The following is a 13,332-nucleotide window of genomic DNA, read 5'->3' as shown; positions in this document are numbered from 1 at the left end:
CCCATTAGAGCACTGAATTACCACCTAGGAATGCAGGATGAGATTTGGGCTGCCTGCACCTAAGTGGGTACACGTTGACAGCAAATCCCTTTTCTGGAGAAATGAACCATCAAGCTCAGCAACTTCCCCTCTTGCTGACAGAAGTGCTCTTCTGCTTATCCAGCAAATGCTGCTGCACTTCCACTAAATATTTCTAAAGGAAGAAAGGCCCTTTATAGAGCAGATTGCTTTAATTCCCTTCTTCCTCCCCTGCTTTGTGCCCTACTTCTACTATTTGGTCACGATCACACAGGCTTTTCATTCCTACAAATCATCATTTATCATCTCAAATAAACAAAACCACGTGGCACTATTACCATCCCCTTCTCCACACTTAGCCATTAAAAAAAATCCTGAAAGCTCACTTCACAAAGTTGGTATATTTGCCTATTTAGGATTTTTTTTCTCCCCACTGCTATTGAGGGCTGATTTTTGAGTCAGTTCTAATGGGAGGAAGATTCACACATGCTCAGATTAAGGTAGCAGCAACAAATCCAGCAGTGCTGGAGTCAAAAGCACAATATTCCAATAATATCCCCAGCACAGCCTAAAGCTCTACTTCTGCTCACAGAAGTAATGATACTTTCCTCAAATTCAAAGAGGGAAGGATTGATTTTCAACAAAAAAAAATTGGATAAACTCTGGCTGAAGTGGCAATACTCTTGATTTTGTGGTTCTTCACAGCATTGCAGAGGAGAAGAGTGGAGCAGCCCTCCTTCACTCTACAGCTGAATTCACAGCCAGGAGCTGCTTCCCAGTGATTCAACACAGTCACTACCAGGAATGAAGCTGAGATTGACAAGGATATATGTGGAAAAAAAGTGATAAACTCTGTTTCCTCTGTAAAACCAGCACTGAAGCCGTTTCAGCTAAGAAAATGGGATATGGGACCCTTTGAGCACTTCCAGCACAAAGGCAGCAGCATGGCTGAACAAAGAGCTTTGCGTAACTGGAGGTTGCTCAGGCTGCAGCACTGATCTGTGCCCACACAACATCATCAGCTGTCAAACCCCACAGCCTTCCTGAGAGATGAACTCAAAAATATCAAGGAACAAGAGCCAGGTCCCATCCTCCCAAAATTCATAAGCAGCTCAATCATTCTTCAACTACATGAGCAGCACTGTTTCAAACAGCAGCAGAATTCACCAAGTCGGTTTGAATTCCCAAGGCTGCAGTCCCAGGGGGGATCCAGCTGGAGGAAAAATCAAGCAACTGGCCTTGGATTGATTTACAAGCAGTACTTAAAAGAAAACAAGAAAACCAGAGGAGAGCAAGCACTAAGTAGGTTCTTTCTTCCTGGGGTTTCTTGTCCTGTTTTACCAGGACCTCCCAGAATTACATCATCTTTACCTGGGGCATCGAACAGCACCTAACAGGCTTCTTTCTCCAGAGGCCCTTGTTTTCTTTAGCTGAAATCTCTTTCTTATCAGCATTTTCCTCTGGAACATGCAATGTCCTGTCATCCAGTTTGCAAAGCATTTGACATCTCCTAACTGCAGTGATAGATGGGATGTATTTATTGGATATTAAAAAACAAGCAGGACTGATTAAATGATGCATAGTCTGATTAAGACACAGTAATTGTCTCCTTTACCATGAAGATGTATGATCTTTAGAGCTCACAATAATGAACGATTTTTTTGTTATGTAATGGCAAAGGCACAGAAAGATAGGACCAGGCTGTGAGAAGTCCTCACTGATGCCATCAGCAACATCCACCACTGTTGTGTGCCTGCTCTTTTTCTCTGGCTTTGCCTGGAATGGCATTCAGGAGTAAGGGACAGCACCAGGCCAGGAAGGTGGCAGGGTAAAACGTAGGTAAGGATGTCTCAAAAAGAAAGCAGAGATCATCTAAATGAAGGTACATGCAAGTAGTAGCATCCAACACAAACAGGAGAGAGCACCAGCTAAAGAAAAGAAATAAGAAAACTAGGAACTGTGAGTGGTATAAAAGAAGTCACTCCAAGCCAAATACATTGGCTTAAATGAGCCAAGTAATGCTGCTCCATAAAGCGTTCCAGAAATGCCAGAAGAGCCATATACCATCTTCTTATCAAAATATGAACACAGAGCCAAGGAATGGCAACCCATGAGCCCTTCCTCAGGGGAGTGGAGCCCTCTGCTACTGAGGCAATGGGAGACACAGAAAGTTTCCTGCTTCACAGATGGAGAACTGGACTACAACTTGTTCTCATCAGCAGGTGACCCCTGCATGCTGCTGCTACTTCAAATACATGTAAGGAAAGTCTCATCTATGAATGTTCCTCCTATAAGCATATTTTGGAAGCTCAGTTACATATTTAATCTGTGCCTTACAAGACACCAAGGAAACAGACTGCAGCAGTTTCCATAAAAAATTAAGGAATGTCTCTAGAAAGACAGAGGGCTTTATATAGCAATGCACACACTCATCCTGCTGCTCGTCACCCAAACATCGTAAGGGTTTGTGGGGATGTCAACCAGGCTGCAGGATTTCTGTGGGAAAGCAGAAGTATTGTCACTCTCATCAGTGAGCAAACTCATGTGTACAATCAGATTTTGGTAGGTGGATTTCAGACAATGTCTGCTATTTTCATTCTTTTTCTTAATTAGGGCCACGGTAAATCAGTCTCAAATTTGCCCATTGCCAAAATATTTACGTTCCAATGCACACCTCTCCATTGTGCATTGAGTGCTTCCCATTCAAGTGAAGAACAATACCTGCCAATACACATTCGTTCACCTCACTTATAAAATCACAATGAAAATTACCAGAGGCATAAAACAACTATTATGATAAATAATGAGCTTTAAAAAACCCACACCACACACAGAGAGAGAATCTAAGACACTGATCCTTCTGTGCTGAATGTTATTCCAGAGGATTGTCAGAGCAATGCTGAACAGATCAATTTATTTCTCTTTCTTCTCTCCACTTAACTGGATTTCATGTACAAAAGTAATTGTTCCTATAAGAAACAACCCTTGTCCGTGGCTTTCAAGGTTCAAAGCCCCAGACCTACATCTTTACTACTATTCGGGTTTCCATGGCAACAGATGATGGTGCCTTTAAAAAAAAAAAAAAAAGAATACTTTAATATTCTACAGTAAGTGCCCCAAATCATTCCCATAATATTAATGAAAACTAGAGCACGTGGGCCTGCACGCAGAGCGTAACAGACTTTAAAAGTACAATTAAACAAGAGAAGCGGAGCTCAGGGACTTGCAGGAGGGTGGATGGTTAAAAAGGGCTCCGCATTTGTAAAAGAGAAGGATTATCCCTCAGAGATTCACAAACGCCTTTATACACACAGTGACCTTTCGTTGCCGCTGTCGAAAGAGGCAGTCTCACAACATCACCTTCTTAGGATTAATTGTTTATGTATTAGAAAACAAATCGAGCCAGCCGGGGATAAAAATAAAGTGGAATTGTGGCACTAAGAGCTCCCCAGAGGGAGAGAAAAGTGATTATTGAGTTAAATGGCTGCACTGTTAACAAGTGCCACACACAGCAGCTCGCTCAGAAAGGCCCGTTTTTCACCGCCAATTTACTGACAGCAAAACCTGAACAAATGAACTCCTACTAAATTAAGGCTTCCCCAAAAAATTTCTTTGCAGTTTGTTCCCTTTTCATCTTCTCTCCTGGCTGGACTAGCCCTGTGTAATGAACTCACAGCTGCCGCAACTTTGCGATGTGGAGCAGCCTTCGGGAGCGTTCCAGCTCTGCCAGCAAAACAAGGAGCAGGACAGGGGGAAAACTAAATTAAGCACTGCCATCAGAAGAAAAACAAGTGTTAAATAACCTGGTGTTCAGGTCAGCAGCCCCCATGTAAACCCTCTGTCCTACTTTCCCCCCACAGATGCTTTTTCACAGCTGCAAATGACTTTAATCTCCCTATTTACCCCCCTGTTGTGCTAAAAATCCTCACAAAACAGACAACAGCAAAGTGTGGGGCAGCTGCAGGAATATCCCACATGTTCTGGTGGAGAAAAGCCTCACACAGACTTTCAGGAGAAATGCTCTTCCAGTTTCAAAATCCTGCAAGAACTGGCTACCACTATCATTACCTGGTGCTACTTCTGTGGGGGCACGGAAAAGTAAAGTATTTAAATTAGCAGCTGACCCTAGAGCTGACAAAAAAAGTTTAGAACCTCGAAAAGCATATGTTGAGTTACAAATAAATACACAGACTGCAGGGAAGGGGAAGTAATTGCTGGGGAGAAGAGTTATAAATAGTGATTGAGAAATTGCATGAAGAAATGAGTGGTAGCCAACTCCCTCGGGATGAAACGAGGCATTCCAGGGAGAAACCATGAGCGTTCTGCTGTCTCTTTGGGGTATTCCTAATTTTACTTTGGGGATAATACAAACCAGCAGCAGCTGTGTGAATCGGGTAGGAACTGACTACATTTCCTCTTGACTTGTACCTTTCCTATTTCCTAGTCCAGTGATCACTTAAGAAAATAAGTTTATTAAAAAAAAAAAAAAACAGCCAACAACTTGCACAGTGATTTTTTCGGGATGTTTAACAAAAGACTGCTGTATAAACGCAGTAGTCTTTGAAAAATAATGGGAGACGGGAAGTATTTGCATCCTAAACGTTATGGAGAGAGCACCACCTGATGGAAGATGCGGAAAGACACCGATGGCATTAACTGGGGCCACTCCAAACTTCACGGAAATTTCAGGGACAAAGTACACTGCAAAATTTTGCTTTTTACCATTCAAACAAAAAAAAAAATATATTAGCTACAGGGACACAATCTAGACCGATACATTTCACATCAGAGATTTATTTTAAGAGTAGAAAACTTTATCATAATGTCAGTACTACAAGCAGCTCAGAAAGCAGCTATTAAAATTTGGATGATAGGACGAACACTCAAATAGGAGGGAGAAGGGGATACTAATGATTAAAAAAACCCTCACAGTTACTATTTCCACTGAACTGGTAATTAAAATAGTTCACGGCTTTCCTAAAAATAATGGAAAGATGTTAAATTTTCATGCGTTTAGCTCATATTACATTATCTCCCTCAAATACAAAGTGTCTTCTGCCCCCTTAAAACTTTGCTATTTTCACAGAACACTCTTCTTTCCAAGCATCTGGCTAAATGATTCATCAAAAGCCCTGGATCTAATCACAATTGATATGACAAGTGTCAAGAACACGAAAACAGTTGGAAGCGAGAGAGAGAAAAGAAGGGGGGGAAATAAATAGCTCCACATATTGCTTACTCAAGGAAGCAGTTCTTTAACTAGGTTAGATTTCTCAGCCTCTCTAATAAATCTGTGCTTTGTGCAGTTGCCTAGCAATGTAAACTCGATCCCGGCGGTGTCAAAGCCAGCCGGGCGGTGACAGCAGCTCCTCGGGCCAGGGTCTCGGGGCAAGGTGGGCACGGTGCTCAGCATCCCCGACACGCCGCTGCTGCTGCTGCTTTAAACAGCGACACAGAGCCACGCGAGCTGCTTCGAGTCACAAAAACCTTCTTGTGTTTGAGATGAACTCAACTTAGTTTCGTGCCTCCAGCACGTCTAAGTCGCTGGCAATGAGATGTAGCCCTACGCTAAGCGACATAGCACAGGGAAATTTTACTCGTCCTAAATATACAGGTAGTTTTAAAACACTTTTTTTTTCCCCGAGTCAAGAGTGAAAAAAGCAAAAAGCTGTAAGTTCTTATCTTTTACAGTAAGCACAAACTGCAGTGAGAAAATTAACGTATTGCAAGACCCAGGAGAAAAACAAGACCCATGTAGCTTTGGATTACCTACAGAATAGCACAGGAGGAGAAAGCCAGCTTTATAAGCACCTGTCATCTTCAAGTAATTCAAACTATGCCTCGTAGGAGTGGGAAAATAGCCGGCTACTATTACTGTACACATGCCAGGGAGCAAAGTACTCTTTAACATCAGCGACAGAGAAAGTGACAATTGGGAAGGAGCCGATCCGAGTAGCTGAGCCCCCCGAGAAAGTTCCTGGAGCTGTGATATGCAAGTGGTGAAACAGCTGCCACTAAACTTCCCCGAGCAAGCCCAGACCCCTTCCCCTGCCCGGCGGGGAAAGGCAGCGGCTCCCCCCGCGCTGCACATCCCGCAGGAGCCAACTCCTGCCTTGGGCTCGCAAACGCTCTTTTCCACCAAAAAACGCCTCGCGTATGGCGAATCCCAGAATAAAGGCGATGCTGTCACCCCTTACCACACGCAACTTTCGCAGGAGCGAGCCTCCCCGGCCCCCCAGCCCCGGCGGGACCCCGCACGGCCGGGCAGAGCCCCTCGCATCCCATCCCCGGTGCTTTCGCCACCGGCGGCTACCGAGGCTGATCGCCGCCGCTGGCCAGCGCCTTCCGAGGCGCCTCCATCCCCCGCCGCTCCCCGGATGGCACCGGGAGCTCCCTGCGAGGCCGCGGGGCTGGGGGCACGGACAAGGCGAAGAGTTCTGGCTGCCGGGAGAGCCGCCCTCGGCCGGGCTCCCCGGGGCACGCAAGATCGGGGCACCGGCCGGGCGGGCATCGCTCACCTGGGAAGACCTGTCCGTCCGCCCTGGGCAAGAGCTGCAGGAAAAAGACGATCGCGGCGACGCCGGTCATCCTTCCCCGGAGTTCACCTGCCCTCCCCGCTGCCGCGGAGCCGCTGTCTGCCCGCCGCTATCCCCCGCATCGGTGTCTGTGCGCGGCGGCGGCCCCGGCAGCCGGAGCCGCGGTGCTGCTCGGCGGAGCCGCCGGAGTGGCGGCGGGCGGGGGGCGGGCGGGAGGTGCCCCCCGAGCCCAGCGCCGGCCCCGCTGCCCCGCCGCGGCGGGGGCAGCCCCGGAGCCCTCCCCCGGGCCGGCGGGCAGGGCAGCCGTGGGGCGGCTCGGTGCCTATCGCAGCCCGGCTGCGCGCACGCACAGCGCCCCGCGGCAGCAGCGCAGCATCGCGCAGGTTTGCTGCTCCTGCCCTGGCTCCAGCGGGGATGGCGAGGCAGCGCAGGGGTGGCGTTAAACGGAGGGCTGGGATTGGGGGTGGGATTGGGGCCGGCAGCGGCGCGGGGATGGGATGGGATGGGGGGAGCGACCCTCTGCTGGAGCCAAGGAGGGGGGTAAGGCCCCCCGAGCCCCGCCGTTTGATGGGGCGGCTGCTACGAGCAGCTCACGGGCACCTAGAGCTGCGCACAGTAATTTCCATCCTTATTCACTTTACTTTCGGGAGTTCACTGCTGAACACCGAGCCACACCGCGCCCTGGGCACTCCTAGGGCTTAGGCACAGGCAGGGAGACAGCTCCGGGCACAATTCTAAGAATTACTGTCTACAGGTAACTTGTTGACCCAAAATGCTAAGTGGGGGGAGGAAACCCAAGGCCTTGAGTAGGGCTCAGATCAGTCACCTGAGCTGGAATTGGCACAGGAAAAGGAGAGTGGTGATGCCCGGACAGAGCAGCTGTGCGGCCAGCTTCGGGCAGCCGCCCAGGCTGCAGCGGGGGTTGCATAGGGGGTTGCAGCCGAGCCCTGCTCCCTCCTGCCCCTGCTCCCGGGGTTCTCCCCGTTCTCCCCGCCTCGCCCGCGGCTCCGGCGCTGCCGGGCCCGAAGGGGGCGGTGTTGGAGCGGCGGCGGCTGCGATCACTCCCGCGGGCACGGACAGCGCTCCTTCCCCCAGCCGCGGCAGCAGCACCCACGGGTGTTTGACACAACCGCTGGGCTTTTCACTTTAAATACTGCTATAGCGCCGGAGAGCTGTAAGTAGCGGAGTATGGAAGGTTCTTATGAGATGGGATGACCTCAGGACTCCGCCTGCTGGGATAATCAAATTTTTTCGCTGAAAGAGTGGTCCAGCACTGGAAAAGGTTGCCTTGGGGAGATTTAAAAGGCACGTGGGTGTGGCACTTGGGGCATGGGTTGGTGGTGGGTTTGGCAGTGCTGGGTCAATGTTCTTAAAAGGTCATTTCCAACCTGAACTATGCAATGGTTCTGGAGTAACCACTGAAGAATTGCACATTGCAGTCCTTGATGCGAGAGCACCACCCTGGGAGCCAAGCGAGGCAGCATCAGTTTGCAGTACATGCTCCCCTTCAGCTGTTCACAGCCTCAGCCAGAAATGAGCTTGAGAGGACCCTGTATCTCAGCAGAGAAAGGTTTGGGTTGGAAGGACCTTACAGATCACCCAGTGCCACCCCTGCCACAGGCAGGGACACTTCCACTGTCCCAGACTGCTCCAAGCCCTGTCCAGCCTGGCCTTGGACACTGCCAGGGTTCCAGGGGCAGCCCCAGCTTCCCTGGGCAGCCAAATCCTATGCCCAGCCCTAAAACTCCTCCAATCAAAGATGTGTGACCCACTCTTTAGGTGTCAGCATCATTTCAGAAATTAAGGCATGCCTCTATCTTTCATTCAGCACAGAGACAATCACAAACAAGTACAATTGTAGAGGAAGGGAGAGCAGAGAATGGAAGAAAACCTTACTAAATAATCTGCTAGGCAGCAGAAAGGATCCAGCCAGCACAGCAGACACAGAAACCACTGGAATAACCCTTAGATCAGTGCAAATTGCCTGGGCAATAAGAACAAAGTCTTAAAACACAGGGATGGTGCTAGTAAGAAGTGAATAAAACCGTATCAAAGAACAGCTGTAAAAAACAAACTCTAAATAAAATTGTTTTCATATAAACTGAAAGGGAAGAAACAGAAGCAAATCTGGCATTCATGTTCAGAACGACAAAAAATTGGTGAACTAAGTGACTTTCTGTGGTCCAGCGGTCTCAGGGAGTAAAAAGGAGGGAAACTTAATGCTTCTTATAGGGCAGATGTTCAAACCAAGAAGTCTGCATCATAAGCAAAGGGTGGAGGGAACATCTAGATAGAGAAGAAAGGTTAGAAATAAATTGCCTACAAGAATCTAAGAAAAAACTGACAAGAGACAGCTGCCTTGGACATGAAATAGTGCAAAGGCAAACATTAGGTTGAACTAAAATCAGGCTAAAACTTGATAAAGGATTGTCTGAACTCAAAAAGTGTTGTGAGAAAGGAAAACAAAGAACGTAAAAGGTAGATGACTGCAGCAAGAACAGGATAAACTAAAATTAGGCAGATGTAAGCACAAAATCCTAAAGTCTGAAATTATTCCAGTTAATGACAAAGTCAATATATATTTGTAACCCAGGAGGATTGAAATAGTCTTCCAGAAAACAAGAACATCTTTGAGGACTAGATATATAGTGGTGGGATGAAATCCAGCTATTAAAAGAAGTTGTAAGGCTGGAGAAGGGAAATGAGAAAACATGCTGCAGATAAGGAGTGTGTCATTTAAAAATAAAGAGCCATGCCATCAGTATAATTCATTTACAGCTAAGGGAGCTCCTGAAATTCAAACAGAGCCATAATGTTGGTTCATAAACCATCAAGCAAGACAGGGACAAGTTGTGCTCTAAAACTCAGGTGCTCACCAAGCAGTGATGCACGCAAAAGCTTTTATAACAGGTGGCTTTGGAGCTGGCATGAAGAATTAAAATCCCTACAAAAGGGTCTTGTCAGACTTCTACATTTCAGGGCTAATATGTATTACATGACATTATTTTCTAAAAATGGTGAAGAAAAGTTCTGAGTCTGATCCCATCCTGGTGTACAACACCACAGATGATTTTGCTGTTACTAATGACTCTCAAGTGGCTTAAAAAAGAAAACATCGACGTAAACTCTGAAGTTTTTTTGAGCTTGTCGTTTGAGGCTTCTTGACTCTGTAAAACTGTTCCCTCACTGGGTCAGACGAGACAAAAAAAAGTGTAAGTCTTTGTTTTCCAGGGACAATCTGTACCATTTGTGGTGAGGAAAATGAAGTGCTGAACAACTGAAAGCACTGTTGTGTTAGGACAGCTGATGTATTTAATCAGGGAAACACATTAAACAAGATCAGCTCACAAAACTGAATCAATCCATAAGTTTTTGAAGTATTTCACAATAAAAGTTAATATGTAATTATCCAATCCTAGTACCAGGCTAGAATGGGAAGTTAGAGGAACTCCTCCAGTCCCCTGTAGTGTGTACAACATCTCACAGCACAAAGCTGACTCACAGACCACAGCCAGGCTGCCTCTGCTACAGACATCACAGCTCCTCTGCCTGGAAATGAGTACTCCACAGCCCATGTGCTTCTTTTGAAGGGTAGGAAAACATCTTTTTGCAGTTCTACAGGATTCTTTGAGGGTGCACAGGTCCCCAAAACACAACTCTCACTTAAGTCTCGCTACAGGCAAAGTCCTAGAGGTACAGGAGAAGCTTCACTCCACACACCAGTGGGTGCTTAAAGAGAACCTCAACTTTGAGAAGTTCAATACTCACTAAGATCAGCCAGCTCAACACAGCACTCTTTTTTCTCCCCCAAGGCAAGCAGTAAATGTGTACTTACAGATAAATACTCAGACAACTTACATTTTTCATTACAGAGCTTCCTATTAGGCAGCATACTGGTTAAAAAACAGGATTGATGGGTGAAAATTTTAGGTAAACTTCAATGGGTAAATTAAAAGTTTTTACTTCCTTATATTATGCACTGAAAGTTTGGGTCTAGAACATGATCTGTTGAGCTTTTGTTGTCATGGTGTTAAAATAAGGAAACTTAACACCTCAGGTCATTCTCCTGATACCATTTGCAACTTCACCATCTGCCTTCCTGATTGCAATTTTTTTATTATTAAAAACAAAACTGTCTCTCCAGCACTGGCTTCATTTCTTTGTCAGATTCATCCATTTTTATAGATATATATATGTACACATCCAGACATGGCATTGCCACAGGAAAAATAAACCCACACCACGTCTGGGCATAAACTTAACCACTGAGGAGTTAATAATAAGCCAGCTCAGTGAGTATTAGGGAGAAGACCTCTGCCCAGTTCTCTGTACCCTGTAAGTGGTACCTTTTCTGTTTTTCCACTCCCACCAAGTAATCAGCACAATTACAGATAATTATGTGCTCAAATGCAGAGCCCAGCTGCTTTTTCCAACCTGGTTACAAGTTGAAATCATTAATCGATGTCACACACATTGGCATTGATCTCTCATGCATTATCCTCATTAATAAGTTTCTTCCTTTCTGAAGATAAAGAAATTAACTACCAGCCATCAATTATGCAGAAATACAAGTTCACCTTTAGACAGGAGCACAATGACACCTTCTGGGAAATGCTAAAAGGACCTGGATCTAGCAGTTTATTTTAACAATGCTGGATCATGGAAAAGCAATCTATTAATACCATAGGCAGACACATGTAAATAGAAAGGTACAGCAAGGAGGCAACATCTGAAAATGTCAAACAGCCCAGCAGTTCTTCTTCATTAGCAGCAAGTATTGAATTTAAACTTTATCTTCCCATATAACAGAATAAGAATCAGAGGAGCTTGATAAGCATCTTTCTAAAAGAAAGCACAACTTTTTCCATGAGCATAGCTGAATTTATAGATCACAAGTAATGAAATTCCAGACAGCTGTAACACACAATGTTCAGCTTGCCTGGCTCTACTTCTCTACACCTGGCTGAGGAGCAGAAGGGGCAGCACCTGGCTCCTGGTGCTGGCTGCAGACCCAGGGTGGGTGGAACCTGCACTGGGAGAGGGGATATTCCCTCTGGAAAACACCCAGTTGTTCCCAGTGGGGAAAGTTCTTCTGTCATCCTGGCTTGTAAGACAAACATGTATTCTATTGCCATCTGTTGGAGGTTGGGCAGTTTTCTTATCCCTTCCAAGAACAATGTCTCCCTCTGGGGAGAGATCTTCTGTTAATGGGCCATTGAATGACTCACTGCATGACTGGGAAAGTTACATCATCCCATGGTGAGATGCTCCACCCAGAGGGAGGAGCCAAGCAGCCCTACCTGCATAAAATCAGCATTTTTGGGACACCAGGGCAGCCCTTTGCTGGATTCCCAGAAGAGCAGCTTCTTCTCTGCTGGATCCTCAGAGGAAGACCAGGCCCATCTACTCCATCACCAGACCTTCAGAGAAAACTCCACCCTTCTACAGATCCCCACTCCAGCAGCATTTCATCTGCCACTCCAGGAGGAGCAGCCACCATTTAACTGGACTGCTACCAACACCCTGACTCCTCAGGGTGTCAGGTCTCTGACTCCATCACTAGTTTTGTTTGTACTAATTACATTTTTATTATTATTATTTTTATTTAGTTTTTCTCCTGGTGAAGAACTGTTATTCCCATATCTTTGCCTGAGAGCCTTTTAATTTTGAAATTGTGGTAATTTGGACGGAGGGGGGTTTACCTCTTCCATTTCACAGGAGGCTCTTGCCTTCCTTCACAGACTCCTGTCTTTCCAAACCATGACACATGTGCAGCCTGAGATGGCAGGGACAGAGAAATCAGAGCCAGGCTGAAGGGAGCCCGGGCCAGCAGCATTGCCAATCCACAGGCAGGGTTTGCAGGGAGCAGAGAGCATTTTCTGAGCAGCAGGAATAGCTGGTGCAGCATTTGTGCTGTGCTGTTCCATCAGGGGACAGGCTGGGCACCGACAGATTGCTCAGCCAACCTTTTCTTTCTATTCAATATTTTTAAGATCCCTCTGAGCTCTTCACCATTATCCAAAGTTTGCAGTTCTTGCAGTGCCAGCTGTAAGTTATTGTCAAGGCAAAGCACAACAGAGGGATGTCAGTGTCATTGCTGCCACCTTCTGACTCACTGAGACCTCGAGTGCATTTCCCTGCACGGAATATTTCCCCACTAATCCTATTCTTTTTAGCTGTTCTCAAAGCACTGAGCAGCTAAAACTCCTGTTTTACCCAAGTTCCATCTCATGCCAGGATACATCTCATGTTCTCGTGCTTGACGCTGCTCACTTTTCTCATTGAAAGCTTCCATGCAAGTTTTGCTTGGTATAAAATTAATCTGAATAACACTGTGAAGTGGGGATCTGGATGACATTTGCATCATCAAGCAGGTGCTCTGCACAGCTTTCCAGAGGATGCTGCCACTGAAAGGGGAGACAAGGGCCTTTTCATCAGCCACAAGGAACAGGACAGCTCCTCCAGGCAGGGGACATGAATTTGTTGCTACTTAACTCAGACAATTCAGAGATTCCACTTTCAATAGGCAACCTCAGCAAGACATTTGAAAGTGATATTCTATCTTTGTATGTTTGGATTCAGAAATAACTACTGTATCTGACAGGTGTAAGGAAGGGAGCATTCCAGTTAAAGATTACTCCAAGCCCAGTTTCTGGAGCAGGCAATAGCATGAATGAAAAAATGCCTAATTCTAAAAACATTCAGAAGTATCTTGATTTTTTTTTTTTTTTTTTAGGGGTAGAAGGAAAAATATACAACTGTGACAAGTTTAACTCCA

At 46.2% G+C, this 13,332-nt stretch overlaps 1 protein-coding gene across 15 annotated transcripts in view; it reads right to left on the bottom strand.

Annotated features, from left to right (window-relative positions):
• Nucleotides 1-13,332, bottom strand: part of PTPRT (protein tyrosine phosphatase receptor type T) — a 530,400-nt gene that overhangs the window by 456,062 nt on the left and 61,006 nt on the right. For 13 of the 15 annotated variants that reach the window (XM_030288699.4, XM_030288703.4, XM_072917001.1 and 10 more), the window contains exon 1: nt 6,537-6,739. The exons of 1 other annotated variant lie outside the window; for it this stretch is intronic. In XM_030288699.4, the coding sequence (XP_030144559.4) occupies nt 6,537-6,606 (70 nt within the window). In that variant the 5' untranslated portion in view covers nt 6,607-6,739. Of the gene's footprint in view, nt 1-6,536; nt 6,751-13,332 lie in introns of those variants that run through there. One more of the 15 variants, XM_030288709.4, reaches the window with a different exon arrangement.

Source organism: Taeniopygia guttata, chromosome 20 (genome assembly GCF_048771995.1).
Source record: "Taeniopygia guttata chromosome 20, bTaeGut7.mat, whole genome shotgun sequence".
Taxonomy (NCBI): domain Eukaryota; kingdom Metazoa; phylum Chordata; class Aves; order Passeriformes; family Estrildidae; genus Taeniopygia; species Taeniopygia guttata.
The sequence above is the reverse complement of the archived record's forward strand: the minus strand, read 5'-3'. Positions and strand labels throughout refer to the sequence as shown.